This window comes from Adiantum capillus-veneris, chromosome 11, assembly GCF_014529385.1.
Source record: "Adiantum capillus-veneris isolate H3 chromosome 11, ASM1452938v2, whole genome shotgun sequence".
Lineage (NCBI taxonomy): Eukaryota > Viridiplantae > Streptophyta > Polypodiopsida > Polypodiales > Pteridaceae > Adiantum > Adiantum capillus-veneris.
Window position 1 is genome coordinate 147,763,645 of NC_140941.1, and position 20,463 is coordinate 147,784,107.

The window sequence follows — 20,463 nt, forward strand, 5'->3', positions numbered from 1 at the left end:
AAGGTGAAGAGTGAGATGGAAGAATCAAGTGCAGGTAGTCACTGTGTCACTACTATTGCAGGCCCACTTTCCATTGGTAGTTTAAACTCTTGCATTTAATGAAATCATTTGCAGGTACAGACATTGCAGTAGAGACCTGTATACAAGAATCATTGAGGAAAAAAACAGAGAGTCTCTACGCAGGCCACTGGTAGGTACCAAAATCAGTATTTATGTGTGTATTTTGGGATACTCCAAGTGAGACTTTGTAAATAGCTTTCTTTGTAGAACAATCATCGCATTCTTGATCCAACAATACGATGCATTCCACAAGGAAGAATGGCCTGATTACCCCAGGGACGCAGCCAGGCCTTGAAGCGGAGTCTACCCGCGGGATGCAGCCAGCCCTTGAAGCAGAGTCTGCCGTAGGGGATGTAGTACGTGGAGTAGTTGAAGACATCTTGATGGAAAAGTCTTCTGCAGTCAAATCACCTAGGCAACAACTAACTCCAAGAAGGCTGTTGCGTTCTCCGTTGAGTGCCAAAGCATCACCAAGTGTGGACACTAGAGATGATGCATCAGATGAGGCAGTTGCAGATGCGGTGAAAGCAACACCCCCTCCAGCGGGGAAGAAGCCAACACCAAAGCGCAAGAAATCGACTCCCAAGAACTTAGGTGGAAGTCCCACAATGGATATACCTCTTGATTCATTTACGAAGAGAAAGAAACCAAATGCAAAGCAATGAGTGTGTTTTTTTTGTAACTTCATGCAATTAGAAGATGTCTTTAGAAGGCATGTGCAATCCATTGCACCCCTATTGTATCCATGCTCATTGATGAATCAAGTGTTGGAATTTGTTAGTGACATGTCTCTTAATTCTTTGCATCGAGTAGTTGCAAACTATTTGATTTATTTTCTGTACATGTTTAGTAATATGTTTCTACTTTATCTTGTCGTAGATAATCAAGAAGCTGAAAAAGAGGAACTTGCATGAGACTCACTCACTCTTTAGGGTTTCTAGATGAGGGGTCTGTAGGTTCACTGACTCAATCTTATCTTGTGAAGAATCCAAGAAGGGGTGCTACAGCTTCTAGGGGGGTTACAAGCAAAAAAAAAGTGTCTTTTGATACAGTTGAGGGGTCTGTAGGTTCACTGGCTCAGTCTTATCCTGTGAAGAATCCAAGAGGGGTTGCTACAGCTTCCAGGGGGGTTACAGGCAAAAAAAAAGAGTCTTTTGATACAATTGATCCCTGCACACGTACTAGTACTGCTGAATTTGTTCCAAATGTGCCTAATGCAGTTGATGTGCAAGTTGTGCATGATGATGTGCATACAGATGTTGACCGTGCTAAACTTGAAAAGGGTACATTACCCACCCCCACCACAGTTGAATCTGGCACAGATGCCATTGATGATGCTATGGTAGTTGATGCCTGCATAGATGCCATTGTTGATGCTACGCTAGTTGAGGCTTGCACAAATGACATTGTGGATGCTATGGAAGTTGATGCTCGCACAGATTCTGCTGCTGATGGCAATGTTAATGATGGTGGAACAGAAAGTATTGTTCATGCTGTCATAGATGCCCTTCTTGATGCAGTTGTGGCTATGGGTACAGATGCCACTGTTGAATCTGGCACATATGCCATTGATGATGCTACCACAGTTGATGCCTGCACAGATGCCATTGTTGATGCTACGATAGTTGATGCCTGCACAAATGACATTGTGGATGCTATGGAAGTTGATGCTCGCACAGATGCTACTGCTGATGGCAATGTTAATGATGGTGGAACAGAAAATATTGTTCATGCTGTCATAGATGCCCTTCTTGATGCAGTTGTGGCTATGGGTACAGATGCCACTGTTGAATCTTCCACAGATGCCATTGATGATTCTACCACAGTTGATGCCTGCACAGATGCCATTGCTGATGCTACGGTAGTTGATGCCTGCACAAATGACATTGTGGATGCTATGGAAGTTGATGCTAGCACAGATGTTGCTGCTGATGGCAATGTTAATGATGGTGGAACAGAAAGTATTGTTCATGCTGTCATGGATGCCCTTCTTGATGCAGTTGTGCCTACGAGTACAGATGCCACTGTTGAGGATACCAGAGGCATGGGTGAGGAGGTCCTCATTGAGAGAGAAGCTGGAACACGTGAGGTAGTGGGTGCAAGTGATGTCACAGCTCAAGCCCAGGTGGTCTGTCCAAGTGATGCAGCTGATGACATTGTTGATGCAGAGGAAGCAAAGGGTACAGATGCCGCTGTTGAAGATATGGGAGGCTTGGGTGAGGAGGACCTCACTAAGAGAGTACCTGGAATAGGCTCAGCAGTGGGTAACGGTGATGTCGCAGCTTCTGCCGACACAGCTGAGGCATACGACAGAGCAGTTCAATCGGGAGAGGCAATGGGAGAAGTTCTCGTGGCTGCTACGGACATGAAAGAGGCAAATACACATAATACAACTGAGGCATGTATAGAGCAAAACAATGAGGCAGGGAAAGGCGCAGAGGTGCCCACTGATAGAGCAGCTCAATCGGGAGAGGCAATGGGAGAACATTTCATGGCTGCTGTGGACACGAAAGAGGCAGTTGCACATGATACAACTGAGTCTTGTACAAATCCCACTGTTGGGAATACCAAAGGTAAAAGTCCAGAGGTCCCTATGGGTCGAGCGGTTGCTACAGATACAGATGAGGCAGGTACAAAGAATGCTGATAAAGAGGCCAAAAATGGACATGAATATGAGAGGCAAGAGAGGCCGTTTCTTGTGGTAATGACAGTACAGATTGTTGCACTGCCTCCTGCGTCTTTTGAGGACAAGAAGAGAAGGGACAATTTATGCATCATACTGGATGTGAATGGGCTTCTCATAAGGAGGTATAAGGTCTCCTTCTACAAAGGAATAGCGAGAAGCAGTATTCCTGATTGGGCAAGATCAAGGTATCAGGTAGTCACTGCGCCAAATGCTACAGGAAAGATGCAATTTGAATATGTGGTCAGGCCCAATGCATCAATCTTTTTGCATGCACTGCTACAAAGAGCACAAGTTGCACTATGGAGCTGCATGACCCAGGACAATCTAGCACTTGCTTTGAGTGCATGCTTTCTTAGGCTGAACAAACAACATTTCCTCAATATTATCGGTCAAGAGGGGTGTAGAGAGGCGAGCTTCAATCTAAATGAAGTTCCTGGGATCCCTCCATGTAGAGATAACGCAAAGCCCATATTTTTCAAGTGTTTGAAAGACTTTTGGAAGCACCATCCTAAGTTCAACTCTGATAATACACTAGTGGTGGATGACACACTCTACAAGTGTCTGCTCAACCCTCGCGGGACTTGTGTCTGTCCTACTTCATTTGAACCAGCAGATATTTGTCAGTCCCCAATTTACCTGGTTAGCACATTGTTCCCTTGGTTAGTCAAGTGGACAGTCTCACCCAGCCCTAATGCTTATGCAAAGATGAACCAGTTTGAAAATCCTTCGGACAATGTGTCTGCTCGTGTCATCAGCCACTATAGAAGTCAACGAGAAGTATGTAAGGAAGGTTGATTGTGGTTATGGAATCATGTATACAGCATTTTGTGCACTAAATGTACTTGCAATTACTATACAAAAAATTGACCTGTTCAAAGTTCTCTAAACTTAATGATTGAATGATGTAATTTTATTTTGGTGATATGATGTAATTTTATTTTGCTGATATGATGTTTTCATACTCTGATAGAGTCCTGCTACATGGCACACATAATAGCATAGACAGGACCATCGGGCTATTATTACACATAGTTATGCTATATAGCACTCATACTGCAAGAAATACTATGACATAATAGCATAGATAGGGAGATTGGCCTCTTATTACACACACTTACTCTATATGGCACACATAGTGCTCTCAATATGTAATATAGCTCTTTCACATACCACACATCATATCATAGATAGGAACATTGTGCTATGTGATACACACACTTTTACTGTATAGCACACATGTTGCTATCTTACTACAATAGAGCCCTTTTATATCATAGATAGGGACATTGGGCTATTATTTCACACACTTGTACAATATAGCACACATAATAGCCTAGGTAGAGACAATGGACTATCTTGACACATTACTTGGCTAAATATCACATATAGTAGCATGTACACAACTCCATAACACCCAATGGGTAGCTATTCATAAGAGTGAGATGATTGTAAGAATGAGACATGTTTACCTGAAATTCATCAAGAAAGTGAATGGGATGCTCTTGATAATGTTTTCTTCCCAATCGTTTCCGACAAATATCTTGGCTAAATTTTTTCAAGGTGCAACATGTTCACAATAGTAACCTCATTATCTGAAATGTGTGTGATTCTATGCTATGTGCTCTGTGTGGTTGTGTGCTATGTGATACATAGCACAATGGACATGTGTAAGGAGGTATTGAATGGTGAAGGCTATATAGAACATAATATAAGCCTGTTAAATAGGTATCATGCTGCTTCATAGGGCATGGCATTGTAAATGGTTTCATGTAGTTTCGGAGATAAATAATATTTCTTTGAGGTAGCATCTACCAAAGGCATGTCAAACTTGATTGCCCGAACAAGGTGAGATCAATACAGGTTAGTAACTCCCCTATCATCAAGTAGAGTGTAGTGATTTGGGTCCCCCTCTTGCTATTGATAATAATACCCTGTGACAACATAAGTGTTTTTATCACTTTTTTTTTTCCACTTATCTCTTAAGATGCAATCTGTCATCCACTTTCCCTTTGTAGATCTCAAAAGAAAGAACTCTACACCTTCTGCATTGTCGGCATCTGCATTGACTGCAAAGTTATCACCTTCAATGAGATACTCACTTAGCATATCCTGGGATCCCTCAAACATTGCAGCTTCATCTTCTGGTACCTCAGTCTCTTCTGCTACCTCAGAGAGTGGTTTCAATGCCTTATGTGTCCAGTTGCCTGCATATGATTTGCTGGAACAAGTCCTCCAATGGCCCTTCATGCAAGCATCACAAAAACAAGAAAGCCGCCTGGTCCTTAATTGAGTAGGATCATGATGACAAAAGCCTGAAATGCAATGGAGTGATCGAGATCCTGGTACTCTCTCACAACCCCATAGATTAGACCTGTCCACTTCTGTCTCTTTTACTAGCCAAAATTTCTTGTTTATAGTAGGACCTGCTTTAGTGGATTTTGCATAAGAGCTACATGCAGCATTGGACATTGTTCTCGTCAAAAATGCAACCACATCTGTAGCTTGCCTAAGAACAACTCCATTACTCTTGAGTTGTTCATGTGTAAGGGCTCTCTTTATCACAGCGCCAGCGCCATCATGCTCCCCCTTGCCATGGCCAGAGCCAAAAAAATTCCATGTCATCTCTGTACCTGTTAGTTGGTAATATCTAGCAACAAAGTAAAATGGCCTTGCAGCCTTGAATTGCTAGGCTGCACCATCTGACCACACCCAGTGCTTCTTGAAATCCAGCCCCTGGTCTTTAAGCCACTGATCACAAAGAAGAAAAAAATGCTGGACAAATAGTGTATCATGTTGCCTATCATCGGAGATGTAGAAATGCATATGCTTGATAATACTGTCATCTTCGTTGTCACGCATGTATGTTATGTGAACAAGGATGGTGCATTGATCTGTATGCCAATGCATGGATTGTACTTCATTTTGCTCTTTGAACGAGTAATTTTCAGCAAAGTCTACTACATATATAATGGTATCTGAAGGAAACACCTTCAAACATTCTCTGTATTGATGTGCATGCCATCTGTAAGTGAAATTGTGCTCGATGAAGATTCTAATTTCGTCTTTTATCCTCCCTGTCAGCTCACTTAAAGCCACCTGTTTGAGTGACAACATCTTTCTCTTACTTAGACCATGCTTAGTTTGAACTTTAATGTCCTCGAAGACTTGCAGTGGAACTGTCTTTGTCATCTCTGCAAGTTCTCGTGGACAAAGGCTGAGCTTTTCCACACCACAGTTTTTGCATTGGCCCATCAAGCAGGTGTGTTTATGGAACATATTCCCCTCAGCCTTTGTACATACGCATGATTCCCACAACTTCGTGATCCCTGAAAACGAGTGCTCAACGGCAAGACATTCTGCATTCACCCCATCTGATTTGCAAACATTGCATTTACATGTACATGACCTCCCATGAAAACCAAAAGCAGATGAGCGCATAACATTAAATGCATCTTTGAGATACATCAATTTGATATGATAAACACAACAGCAAGTATTTCGATCTTTCAACTTTTGCATGAACCAAGGCTTCAGCTTCTCAAAGGACCTTTGCCCAATTGTCACATGTGGGTGGCTATCTTTAAACTTCAAGAAATACTTCGCCTGCTTGAAAAAAAAAATGCATTAGAATTACATTTTGCTATATATCACACATAATATCATAGCTACAGATGCATTGGTATAAATACACATAGCTATGCTACATAGCATAGATAATAGCATAGATAGATAACTCAGCTTTTATTACATGCTCAATTTTGTTATATAACACATAATAGCATAGATAGGGATTTTTAGTTGTTATTACACACACATAGTGCTCTCATATTATAACACAGTTCTTCTACATAACACACAAAAGAGCATAGACAGGGATATTGTGTTATTATTACACATATCACACTTTGCATAGCACACATAATAGCATAGACATGGATACCATGCTACTATTACACTAACATCTGCTATGTAGCACACATAGTGCTCTCATAATATTATAAAATCTGATAGCACACATAATACCATAGATAGGTATATTGTGCTATTGCTATATAGCAGACATGATGTTGTCATACTCTGATAGAGTCCTGCTACATGGAACACATAATAGCATACACAGGACCATCGGGCTATTATTACACATAGCTATGCTATATAGCACTCATATTGTAAGAAATACTATGACATAATAGCATAGATAGGGACATTGGCCTCTTATTACACACACTAACGCTATATGGCACACATAGTGCTCTCAATATGTAATATAGCTCTTTCACATACCACACATCATATCATAGACAAGAACATTGTGCTATTCTTACACACACTTTTACTGTATAGCACACATGTTGCTATCTTACTACAATAGAGTCCTTTTACATGGCACACTTATAGCATAGACAGGGACATTGGGCTACACTTGTGCAATATAGCACACATAATAGCGTAGGTAGAGACGATGGATCGACTATCTTGACACATTACTTGGCTACATATCACATATAGTAGGATGTACACAACTCCATAACACGCAATGGGTAGCTATTCATAAGAGTGAGATGTTTCACTTGAGAGTTATTCATTGTAAGAATGAGACATGTTTACCTGAGATTCATCAAGTAAGTGTATGGGATGCTCTTGATAATGTTTTCTGCCCAATCGTTTCCGACAAATATCTTTCTTATTTGGAGACACCCTACTGTGCTCTATCCAAAATGTAATAATTGTCTGCTTCAATTCCTCCGATAAGGACCCAGCATTTCCAGACTTCCTTTTGCATAAGTCGAACCTCAGCGTACTTGACATAGGATCACTGTCAAGTCTACCCAAAGCTGAATATAAATTCCTTGGATGAACATTTAATAGCTTTGCCACTTTATGTAGAGTAACATCTCTAACTTGGATCCCATTATCATGCAGTAATCCATTCACCAGCATGCTGAATGTGCTTAGTTTTAAAAACATCTCGTCAGCTGATTTTGGAATCTTTAATTCCTGTAAGGAGACCTTGAGTGCAGAAATAAGGCCATTTGCAGGAAGATACAAATCTTCACAGAATGGCAAGATTCTATCATCATTGAAAACACCTTGAAGAATTGCATCCTTATCTTCTTTCCCATAACTATGCAACTGTCTCACAATGTGCTGAACAATATTCTGAATAGTATGTTGCTTCTTGTCTTCCTTTGTGTGTACATCGACGTCCTCCCTATGACAATCTTCCGCTCCAATGTTGACGCTTGGCTGTACTTGCTTTCTTGCACGACATCGCTTTCTGTACTCACGTTTAGCCTGTTCTTCATACTTCCTCACTGCAATAATTTCATCCTCATTTAGACAAGCCTTTCTCTTGGAGGGCACCTGCGTATGAATGGTGTCTATTCCATGTGCCTCATCATAAAATCCGTCGTCCACCATCCTGGAACAGTCTACAGTAGTTTGAAATGAATGAAGTCGTACAAAACTTCCTGATTGTAATAGTGAACCGAAATCCAATTGTGCTGCATTGTTGAGTTCAAGAAGCTCCATTGCTGCTTGTGAGGAGGTATGAGCTGGAACCAAAGCAAGAGGAAGGGAGTCTCCATCATCCATATTCTGAACAGGAGAGTAGGAGAGAGAGAAAGAGATGGAGATGGGCATTGGAGGCCATCTGAGAGAGAGAGAGAGAGAGAGAGAGAGAGAGAGAAAGGGAGAGAGGGGGAGAGGTCCACGCGTGCTAACCGCTCCATGTCTTTCAATCCGAGTAGTGGAGTTGTGAAGTCAGTTATCTTACCTATATTCTTTTAAAAATTATTGACTTAAAAGCCCAGCTATGGTGCCATCCATAGCATCATACTTGGTGTCCATGGACACCAAGTATTTAGACACCATTCTATGCTTTCACCCCTTAGTGAAAGCATCACGTAAGTCACAACTATATTCATCAGCACCAACGAAGATCTTCTCGTGCATTTTCAAAATGGGGGGAACTTGTGACCATCCTTCGATTACTTCAAAAGGTGCTTTACCGCACAATATTGTTATATGCATATTCTACTAAAGGTAGATACTTCTCCCATTGGTTGTGTTGATCTACTTGTATTACATAAGCTTTAAGTAGATCAAGAACAATGGAGTTCACAATTTCACTGTCCCATTTGTTTGAGGATGGTAGGTTGAAGAGAAATTGAGCTTTGTTCCAAGATTCTCAAAGAGTCCCTTCCAAAAATTACTTGTCATTCTAGGATCTCTATTCGCAAAAACAATACTTGTTGGCAAACCATGATACTAAATTATTTGAGAGATGAATAATTGTGCCATATGTGGAGGCTTAATAGTCTTTTTGACAAGTATAAAATGAGCTTGCTTGTTGAACCTGTCTACTATTGTACATATCCCTCTCTTACTATGGATAGACTTCGGTAGCAAATCCATAGCGATACTCTTTCATGGAGAATCAAGGATTGGGAGCAATTGGAGCAAATCCATAACGATACTCTTCCATGGAGAATCAAGAATTGGGAGCAGTTGGAGCAAACCAAACTACTTTCCACAATCATATTTGACCTTTTGACAAGTAGTGCATTGAGTCACATATTCTTGCATGTCATTTTTCATTGTAGGCCAAAAGAAATATGTCTCAATTGCATTCATTGTTGCCTGAATCCCTCTATGCCTAACATATGGTGGATTATGTGATTCACACATGACCTTGTCTATTAAACTTTTTGCAACACATAACCATGAGCCATAGAGAATATAGCCATCTTGAACCATGTATGGCTCTTGTGTCTTCCATGGTGCTATGGAAGACATAACATCTCAAAAATTTGGTTCAGTAGCATACCATTGAGGTTAGATCATTGTGAGAGGCTATTAACACAACATTGCATCGAGGTCTACATGAGAGTGCATTGGCTACTTGATTCTGCTTGCCAGGAATGTGAGCAATATGAAAATGAAATTGTGAAAGGAAATTTTCCCACCTCATTTTTTTGTCAGAAAGCTTGGTTTGTGTCATGAAGTACTTGAGACTTTGGTGATCCGTTCGAATGATGAGGGGCGTCCTAAGTAAGTAATGCTTTCACGTATCCAAGGCATGTAAGACAAATAGAAGCCTTTTTTCATAGATGCCAAGAACCATCTCATCATAGTGCAATCGATGACTCTCATATGCTTCCTAAGTCAGTTGTTGAGAAGATATTCCTCAGCAATTGGTAGTCTTATGTATGTGACGGTGGCAATGAGGTCAGATGTTACATTTGCAGAGGGAGCGTTGAGTCGCTATATGGAAAATCTTTGCAGCAAACATTGGGAAGCAGTGAAGTATATCCTCAGATACTTGAAAGGCACATCAAGCAAGTGCTTACGCTTCAAGAACAGTGATGCATCTATTGTTGGATACATGGATGTGGACTATGCAAGGAATGTAGACAACAAAAGGACTACATTTGGCTATGTTTTCGTATTTGCTAGAGGAGCTATTTTTTTGGAGGTCATGTCTTGAAGATTGCATGTCCTCTTCCCACTACATGAGTCTGAGTATATTGCAACATCAGATACCAGCAAGGAAGCAGTATGGTTGGCATGTTTAGTGGGAGATTTGGGCAACAAAGGTCAACCTCCAGTTTTGAATTGTGATAGTCAAAATTCTATTTCTTTGGCAAAGAATCTCGTGTTTTATGTGAAAACAAAACACATTGATGTGAGGTATCACTTCATTCAAATGTCTTGATAGAAAAGCAGATTAACTAATCAATGTTCGTGCCGGTGACAATCATGCCAATGCTCTTATGAAGAGCCTAGTATCGGAAGGGTTTGCATATTACATTGACTTGATGGGTGTAGAGTGAATCCAATAACATGCTCCAACTTGTACAAGTTTTGTATGTATTACTTATTTTTCGTCACTTATGGCCACATTCGCCTTTAATAGGGAGGTTGTTTAGGTAAAGGCCACTTTGGCAGTGCGGTCAGACATGGTCGACCTCCCATCCCCTTACTAACACCTATCACTAACACATTGAACTACACAATGTGGATGATGTATAATAAGGAGGTTACGACTGCTGTGTGTGTGTGTGCTCCACCAACTCCCTTTCCTCTCTCTCTCTCTCTCTCTCTCTCTCTCTCTCTCTCTCTCTCTCGTGTTCTCCATCCCCGCACAATCGTTCCTTTCAAGTGGTACTCAAGAACTTGAGTGCCATTCTCTTCGAGGCTTTCATCAAACTTTTCTTGCGCGCTTATCAGTTTGTTGGACAAGGTCACTAATGAACTCTACTAGCGCTTAGTCAGAACAACCAAATTTGGCTTCTAGCTTTATGCAGACGAAACGAGGGACAAGTACTCTACAACTTTCTACGCGCACACATGCTTCTTGACGCCTAAAGTTTTGTTGTGCCTCGACCTTCACCCCAATTAGCTTCCGTGCTAGAGAGAAGACATAAATTTTTAGCAAAGGCACCGACAGGTAGTCCCTTAGGGATTGTTAAAGTGGGGGTTTTACCCCCTCCTCTCTATATGGCACACCACCAATATTGAATGGATAAAGGGTGGCGGTGCATTTGATGGGCGCGGGCTAAATCGGGGCTGTGGATTTGGAGACCCAAATTTACAAATGTTGTCTAAGCACCTGAATTTACCAAATTTTTTGAATTTACATTTTGCCTACATTTACAAAGCCATGTGGACTTCTATTACTTTCAAGAAGCACGCATGGGTGAGTAGTTAGGGCATCAGCCTGCCAAACGAGGTATGATGGGTTCACGTCTCGACGTGGGGCCCCGGGGGGGTGAGGACCCGAATTTATGTTTTGCCTACCACGAAGTTTCCAAAGTTCTGGAATATACAACATGCACATCTGACGGCCCGATTTCACACAAAGGCTGGAGATGCACCCCCCCACCACCCTTGATCCCCTCCATATTCTGGCGTGTCAACTAGAGAGGGGGTGGTTTCACCGTGGGCTTACCATAGGTAGTAATAATGCTGTCGGGAATCCACACTCCGGAGGGTGACGGTGGTTGATATGCTTGAAGTGGGTGCTGGCAAATGTGAAAAGGATCCATCTGGCATTCTACTAGTCAAATCTCTCCGAGATCCTTGTTTTTCTCTTATGTGCGTGTGTGTGAGAGAGAGAGAGAGAGAGAGAGAGAGAAAATGGCGCAGTTCAGTCTGCGGGACTTCAAGAAGCAAGCCTCCTTCTTCCTCAGAGAGCGGCTCAATGATGCGCGCCTCGCTCTCACTGACGTGTCTCGCATTCAGCTGTGAGTGGTTTTGTGCTGTGCTGTGTCTGTGTGTGTGTGTGTGTGTGTGTGTGTGTGTGTGTGTGTGTGTGAGAGAGAGAGAGAGAGAGAGAGAGAGAGAGAGAGAGAGCGCTTCTTATGCCTCTCGAAGTGAGCTCCTAATCAAGAAATCCGGAAAAATGTGCTAACGAGGATGAATAAGCGATAGATTTAGTTGTGTCGCGATTGGAATCAAATAAAAAACAAAGAAGAAAGGAAGAATTGGGATTGATTTGGTGTTTGGGTGGCAGATTGACAGAGGAAGCCACCAATGAGGATCCATGGGGCCCGGAAACGAAAACGATGGCAACGCTAGCGGATGCAGCGTTTGAGCTGGAAGAGTATGAAAGGATTGTGCAGGTCATCCACAACAGGTAACGAATCAAACGGCAAAGATCTATTGAGCTAATTAATGTACACTCACACCTCTTAAAATTTTTGTTTGTGCCTGAAATTGCATCATTCTTTTCATCGTCTGAAGTAGCGGGCCCAGCCCCTTGCATTCTACAGGGACCTAACCATGTTTTTTCATGGTCAAATCAATGAGACAACCAGGCTTTATGCCATACATTTACTGGAATTTATAACTAAAATGCCCAATTACTTACCTTGATGATTAATGTCCAATGAAATCGCAACCAGGGTATTTATTTCGGTGCTCTTTTGGTTTGCACAGTGAAGGCTTGGTTTTTGAGATATGGGAAATTTGCACTACAAATAGGTATAGGTGTATGGTCCCCAGTAGGTGCATGCATACAGGATGCCTGTCACATACTCAAAAGAGGCTTGGCTTGCTATTTATTGCTTGGTACTGGCTTTGCATATTGTTCAAGTGCAGACTTGATGGAAGCAAACAACGGCCTTGGAGGCAGCTCTACAAAACACTCGTTCTACTGGAATATCTTCTCACGCACGGACCCACTAGCATAGGGAAGGAGTTTGGAGGGGACATGTTCTGCATTGAAGACTTGTCCCAGTTCAACTTAACAGACCAACAAGGGTAAATGTTTATACATTGTTAATTGTAAGATCCTCAATTTATGATTTCTGCAGAGATTTCTTCATTTACTCAAGACTTGATTATGAAGGTTCTTTCTTGTTACACTTGAGCCTTTCAGGATTGAGAGAGGGCTTATGGTGCGCAAGACCGCATGCAGAGTGCTCGAGCTACTTAACAACCCTGACCTTTGGAAGGAAGAACGCGCTCGAGCCAGGAAACTCTCATTTGGGATCCGGGGGTTTGGTAGCAGCATGAGCCAAGTATCTCTCCAAGATCCTACTCATGGGGAGGAAGAGAGCAGTGCCGACATCTTATCCTCATTGTTAACAAACAAGGCGTCTGCTAGCACTGATGTTTGCAGTGTGCCTAGTGACGAAGAACTTTCGTCCTTATCATTTCAACCTAAGCAAAATAGTTTTACCAAGGATCACAACATCTCGGGGCAGCCATTCAAGAAGAGTCTATCAAGCCTGAGTTATCTCAGAGAAAGGTTACCCCATTTGAGTCGGCAGACTGTAGGTAATGAGGATGACAAGAGTGAATTGGAGGAGGTAAGCATCGGTCTTCTGGGTGGGGAGGAGAATGTGGAGGATGCATCACGACAAGGTGCAGTGCAAGGCGAATCGCTGGAAGTGGCATGTCGACTTGTGACATGCTGAAGGAAGGCTGAAGGCGGATATGAAAGCATGAGAAGTCTTCTCAAAGAGCAATGGGAAGTTGTTCTTCTCCTAATGTGATGGTACTGAAGCATTTGTTTGGCAGATAGTGGAGAATTTGCAGTGAGTGAGGCAGCTAAATATTGTTTAGTGGCCTTCTCCAAGGCCGCCAAATCGTGTTGTGAAGTTGGGAAGACAACAATTTGTCCAGCTGCTACTTCATTAAAAAAAAAAATAAAAAAAAATATATATATATATATATATAGAGAGAGAGAGAGAGAGAGAGAGAGAGAGAGAGAAAGTGAGAGATTTTGTGTAGCTATACACACCCTTAGCACATAAGAATCAACAGTCTCATTGTAAAGTGATGCATTGTACCCTTCATTCAGAGTAGCAATGCTTCGTTGCTCCGGAAGACCCCAACTGCCTGATAGATGGCTTGTTAAAGGTGAAGAAAGTCGACAAGGCTCCTATAATTGTCTTAACTCGGGTCGAGTGAAGGGATGTACCCTTCATTCAGAGTAGCAATGCTTCGTTGCTCCGGAAGACCCCAACTGCCTGATAGATGGCTTGTTAAAGGTGAAGAAAGTCGACAAGGCTCTTATAATTGTCTTAACTCGGGTCGAGTGAAGGGATGTACCCTGACAATGTTACCTGCAATAACTTGATAGATGGCCTCTTAAAGGCCTAGGTAGTCTTGGCTGAAAGCATGCATTGGTGGTACAAAAAAAAGACCTTTCAAAAAAAGGAACTTTTTTGTTTCTACGTAGTTGGTACTTTTACATATGTCTAGGTTGTTTTGGAGGGAATCTTTTTTGGTCCTATAAATTTAATCACTCTAAAAGGGAATGTATTAAAAATTACAACACCACTCCTTTGAAAAAAAAACATGGGTAGGACAATCATGGATGGGAGTTGTACGTTTGAATTCGTGTGACTCAGACTGGCATTGTCTGTCTTGCATTAGTGAAGTAACACTTGGTATTGTCAAGCAGTGGCTCTGTACCTCTCTCACAAACAACACTTTTGTCAAGCCCTTTCGAGCAAAGGCTTTGCACCTATCTCACAAGGACTACCTTTTTCATTCTATTGTGCAGCTAGCGAGGTCTCCGGATGTGCACCATCGTGACTACGAGGACGCCTGCTGCGAGGTCTACTGCCAGGGAGTCATCAAACGAGGGGAAGAATCCTAGGACCATGGATGTAAGGGCCCCCCTCACAGGCACAAAATCTCCTCAGAGCACCCCAAACACGAGAGCTAGCAAAGGGAGCTTCTCTGTGGAGAAATCAACTAAGTCTGGAGCGGTTTTTGGTGAGGATGAGACTCGGACATCTACAAAATTCAGAGGCTGGTGGTTCTCCTTTGCATGTGTATACTGTTGTGTTGTGTCATTGGATTTGATTTTCTTTCATGAAAGGTAGCTATAGTCATTTGAAGGTTTTAAGGTTTTTGAGCTCTTATCTTTTTTCTTCTTAAATTGCATGCATGCAAATGTATGTCTGGTATCTTGAGAGCTCTGCATTTTTTTTAAAATTTTTGCATTGCATGCATACAAGTATATGTGCAATAAGCCGAACACAAATTTAAAGTTTTATAGGGCAGTGAAGGTTAACATTAAAAATGAGAAACTTTATAGTACCAATTTCAACACCAAATTTTGCATTGGCAATGTCATCCAAAGATAAAGAGCAATTCAAAATTTTTGTGCTGAGTTTTTAATTATTAAAATGTCGCCAAAAGAAAGGCACATAGGAAGCATGCGTAGGTATTTGGTTTGGCAGAATGAGGGCACGTCTAATGAGCTTCATGTTTCCACATCGCAAAAATAAAATAAAATGGAGAAATACCCTCTTGTGACCAAGTTTTGCTATACAATCGAAGAGCTTCATGACGAATATAGTTTGAGCATGGAGGGTGTGCTTCCAAAGGATCTTACGGAAGAAGACCTCTCTGATGACCAATGGATGATTGTTTTCAAGCAACGCTGCTAGAAGAATGTGAAGATTTATTTGAATCATGTGCAGCCAAGATTAGTTGACAATTGTAGGTTCATGTTCCACAAGGTATACTAAGCCCTTCCATCTTGTGGGGAGATCACTTCAAAGTTTGCGTGTTGCTTTTCTTTCAAGAAATGACATGCTGCAACAAAGGACCCTGCATGCCATAAGGTCGCATGGGCGAGGTTTGGAGAGTATACTCAATATGTGTGTCAGTCGTCCGGGAGAGTTGGAGCGAAAGGTTGAAACTTGGCGAAGGACAAACGATGCCTCCGATAGAGGTCACCCATCATTTATTAAGAAGCCCGGTCTTACGCAAAGTGGTAGTAATCTCCGTAGAGGTAGACCCCCACAACGTCACGTGTGGATACTTGACTATGTTACAGACCTAGAAAGTATTCTTGAGAGAGTGCCTCAGACATGTGCAGGTGCATCCGGTACGCTAAAAGAGTTGAGAGCAGCTCTGCAACAGGCAGAACAAGGAAACTTTGTTGAGAGCAGAGGGTTCCAATGTTGTTATGAAGCGGATGAAAGATGACATAGTGCACTATGAAGTGCAACTTGCAAAACTAAAGCAGAAAAACCCTTGCAATGATGAGGCCATCAAAGAGGTGGAGACTGATTTGGGAACCAGACGGCGCATGCTTCACCGACAAGGAGACAGTGAGGATATGAAGAAGATTGAGAAGGAGATTGATCTGCAACAAGTAATTCCTGACATCCATGCCTTAAGAAATTGGTTTTGATATTTTTGGCAGCTTCTGGTAATGTTAATAACTTCTATTTGTTGTTGTCTTGGTACTTTTAATACATTTAGTGGTTTATGGCAGTTTTTGGTACTTCGGTTAATTTTATTGGTAGATTCTGGCAAGTCTGGCAGTTATAATTCTTTTGGTAGTTTTTCATATACGTAAAAGCTCTTGCTATTTTTTTAGGATATGTAGATCCCGCTTTGGTAGTTTTGTCAGTGTTTAACTCTCTTGCTTCTGTATGGTGGTTGCATATTTTAGGTAGATTGATAGCTTCAGTTAGATTTTTTGAATTGTTTATGATATTTTGGTAGTTTTTGTTCACACTGGTATCTTTCGGGTCTTTTTGGATCTACTTTCTTATTTTGGCATTTTCTATCATGTTATTTTTATACATTTGGTAGTTTGATAATTTTGTAGTTTTGGTAGTTTTGGTTGTGTTGCTAGTACCACTAAACCCTTACTAGTAGCTTTTGGTAGTTTTGGTTACGGGCATGTAGTTTATTTTTGTCTTGGGTGTATTTATAATGCTTCTAGTATTGACTAGTAGCTTTTGATACTATTCTGGTTTCTCCTTTGGTGGTTTATGGTTGTTTTCTATTAATGGTATTTTTGGTAGCTTTTGACAATGTTGTTTTGTTGACTGTTAGAGTTTTTTGTTTCTCTCATGTTTGTCTTCTTATGTTTTTGATTTATGGTTGTTTTCTATCAACGGTATTTTTGTGGTACTGGTAGTTTGTAGTTATGGTAGCTTTTGACAATGTTGTTTTGGTTGTTGTTAGAGTTTTTGGTTTCTCTTCTTATGTTTCTGCTCTTAATTGGTAGGTCATGGTTCTGATTTGGTTCTATTTTTGGTAGTTTATGGTTGTCTTTTGTCATTGATGACTTGGTAGTTTTTGTAGTTTTTGGTACTATATACTTGGTAGTATGATGCCTTCAGTACCGTCTGCTTGCTTTTGGGTACTAATTTGGGACTTCTTGTATTGTTGTTGGTTGGCAACAGGTTGAGTTTGATATGATGGAGACAACATGGAAGGAAGCACAAGGCCACCCTCTCTTTGTGAAGCAGATGATTGCTAATGTTAGGCTTGGGAAAAGATTCATGTTATATCTTAGGCCCCAGGTTGTTGATTCTGTGGGTATGATCCACATTTGTGTTTGGCGTGTGTGTTGCATGTGGTGAGCTATTGGAGTTTGCAGGGGTTGTTGGAACCTTTATGCTCGAGTATCGACATCAATATTACCCCCTTTGCTTCAGTGCTTTGTTACAAAGCAGGGATCATTGTGTCAAACCTGGTTGTACTATGGTGATCTCCGAGGTGGCAAAGTCCTAGGTCAATGGGTATCATGTTGTGAAGAGTAAGTATGTGCGTGTTTTGAAAATCATATGCTTACCTGCATTGAATGTGAGGTTGTTTGTAAGTATGTACTATCTTTTTCTGCATTTGCAGAAGAAGAGGATGCTACAGCGGCTAGGCCCGGTGAAAGAAATGGAGAGGCGGTCAAGTATGGGTAGGGTAGGAGGATGTGGTTACTAAAGAAATAGCGGATTCTCTCTATGATTTAAATTATGGTAGTGTCGAAGGGAAAGAGAGAAGGGACAACATTGTGATACCATGGGGGACAGTGAAGGAAATAGTGACTCTGAGGACGAATATGCTAAAAAGAATAAAGACAATGTGGGAGGTAAATTCCCTCACATAATGGAGCTGGATGTTATCAATGGACCAGATGTTGCTGAAACAAAGCCTGAAGATCAAATCACTAGCAAGGATGAGGACAAGCAAGGGGAAGGTGCAACCGCCAAGAAGAGACTAGAAGAACCTAAAGGAGCAGGGGAAGAGGCCAAGCAGGGGGTGGAAGCCAAGAAGGGGGATAAGGGGGAGGCAAAGAATTGGTTGGAATCCAAGAAAGGGGATGAAGGGGAGGCCAATATGGGGGTGGATTCCAAGGAGGGGAAAGGGTTAGATGATGCTAAGAAAGGGGAAGGGAAGAGACAGAAAGGGGAAAGACAGAAAATGCAAAGAACAGGGACAAGGTTGAGGATGCCAAGGATAAAGTGGTAGTAGAGGATGCAAAAGTGGAAAGCACCAACAACGATGTGGATCCAACAACTGGTGATACTGTACAGAATCCAACAAGTGATTCTATTGATTTGACGATCCTGTCAGAGCTTTTTTGTGTGCAAAGAAAGAAGCGCAACCGAACTCGTGGCCAATTGTCTCGTACATGCAAATTGTAGCTTTTCTTACATGCTCATGTATTTTGCACAATGTGTTTTTCATTTCACCGAATCGATTTAACTTTTTGTCTTTGTCTTTCGTATCTTGTTCTCTCTATGGTATTTTGGTGTGTTCAACTTGTAACTGTGTTCCAATATTACTATTCATTTTCAAACTAAGTACTACACAATATAGTACCAAATTGGTACTATTTAGTACTAAATTGGTACTTTTGAAAGTATTGCACAACCATATTTGGTATTGTCTTTAGGCTTTTGGTACTATGTACAACCATTGGCATGCAGGAGAGTACCAAATTTGGTAGTTTTTGGTACTTTCTTTAGGCTTTTGGCACTATGTACAACCATTGGCATGCAAGAGATTATCAAATTTGGTAGTTTATAGAGGCTTTGTATTATACAAAGACCTTTAGTATTGTGAAGGATCAGTGCCATATAACAAAAAGTCAGATTTGGTATTGTTTGTCTGCTTTTGACTTATAGTAAAACTCCATGCAGAAGAGTACCCATATGGGTACTTTGCAAATGCTTTGGTGATAAACAAGAATGCAGTGGTACTATACATGGAGTAGGTTTGATATTGCACAAAGACTTTGGTACTACAAAATTAAGCTTTGGTAAAATAGAGTGAGGCTTTGGTACTCTTTAGAGAGGCTTTGGTGCCTGTAGGGAAGGAAAAGGTACTGTATAGAGTCTTTGTTACCTCTAGGGAAGGAAAAGGTACTATATAGAGTCTTTGGTACTCTATACATAGGCTTTAGAATTACTAGTACACAATTGAACACCAAATTTGGTATTGCACAGGGGCTTTGGTTCTATGCAAGATAAATTTGAAACTACATAGGAATGCATTGGTCCTGTATATAACCTTTGTTATGTATTGTACACACCCACCACCATATAGAAACCTATCAAATTTGATACTATCCTAACAAAATCATCTTTAAGGATTACCAAACAAATTACAATTTCTAAGGTGGTTGGTACCTGAGAGTCATCGAGTAGATGCACAAGATGTTTTGATGACACTTTTCCTTCCAATTTTCTTCTTGCATATGTACTTTTTGTTAGGTGAAACTCTAATCTCTAGTTTCCAAAAGACATACACCAAATCTCTTGTTTCAACGGTGATAATGGTTCCTTGAGGCAATTGTCTCTCACAAGCACTCAATGGTAACACTTCATCCTCATCTTTATTCTCCAGCCTTGAACTTGCAACGGCTATATTTCTTAGAAGGATACCACGGACGCTAGAAACTTTAGATCGGTTTACTAAGGTCACACCCACATTATTGTTCAAGATCATTTCCAAAGAGGTTCTCTTTACAAAAAGCTCATTTGCTGAGTGCAGGACCTTAATTTGATTCAAAGTGTTGTGAACACTCGATAGAACAGTATCTTCGACATTGCTGAAATTTGATTTTTGCAACTTGGAAAATGTCTAGTGGTCCAAGAGTTGCTGGAATATTTCCTTCTATTCATTCCTTGACAGTCCTAGTGTTTTCTTGCACCAAGATTGTACCACCCCTATGCAAATGTTCTTCCTTGTCCTCACTTTTGATAATCCAAGAGCATAAGAAGGATGTATTTCTTTGCTTCTCTGTTCGCGTTTCTTTGCAGCCCAATAGTTACAAAGAAAATCTTGATTAGTGAGACATGTCTAAATGGAAGTTCTAATGGGATGACTTTCTATCTGTTCATTTGTGCTCAAACCACTTCCACCTCATTGAAAGAGTGCAGATGTGGATCACCCGAGCAGTAATCTCTTGCAGTATTGTCCATTGGCAAGGGGGGGGGGGGGGGGGG

The 20,463-nt window shown here is 41.2% G+C and overlaps 2 protein-coding genes across 2 annotated transcripts; both read left to right on the top strand.

The window, feature by feature from the left end:
* Positions 1-11,819: 11,819 nt before the first annotated feature.
* On the top strand, positions 11,820-13,884 carry LOC147448190 (uncharacterized). The gene is made up of 4 exons (XM_086524062.1): positions 11,820-11,994; positions 12,264-12,386; positions 12,851-13,012; positions 13,131-13,884. Exons 1-4 carry the CDS (start codon positions 11,888-11,890, stop codon positions 13,669-13,671), a joined length of 933 nt encoding a protein of 310 aa, XP_086380188.1. The 5' UTR covers positions 11,820-11,887; the 3' UTR covers positions 13,672-13,884.
* A 192-nt stretch (positions 13,885-14,076) lies between these two features.
* LOC147448191 (uncharacterized) lies at positions 14,077-18,729 on the top strand. The gene is made up of 3 exons (XM_086524063.1): positions 14,077-16,373; positions 17,419-17,774; positions 17,867-18,729. Exons 1-2 carry the CDS (start codon positions 16,185-16,187, stop codon positions 17,596-17,598), a joined length of 369 nt encoding a protein of 122 aa, XP_086380189.1. The 5' UTR covers positions 14,077-16,184; the 3' UTR covers positions 17,599-17,774; positions 17,867-18,729.
* Positions 18,730-20,463: the final 1,734 nt, after the last annotated feature.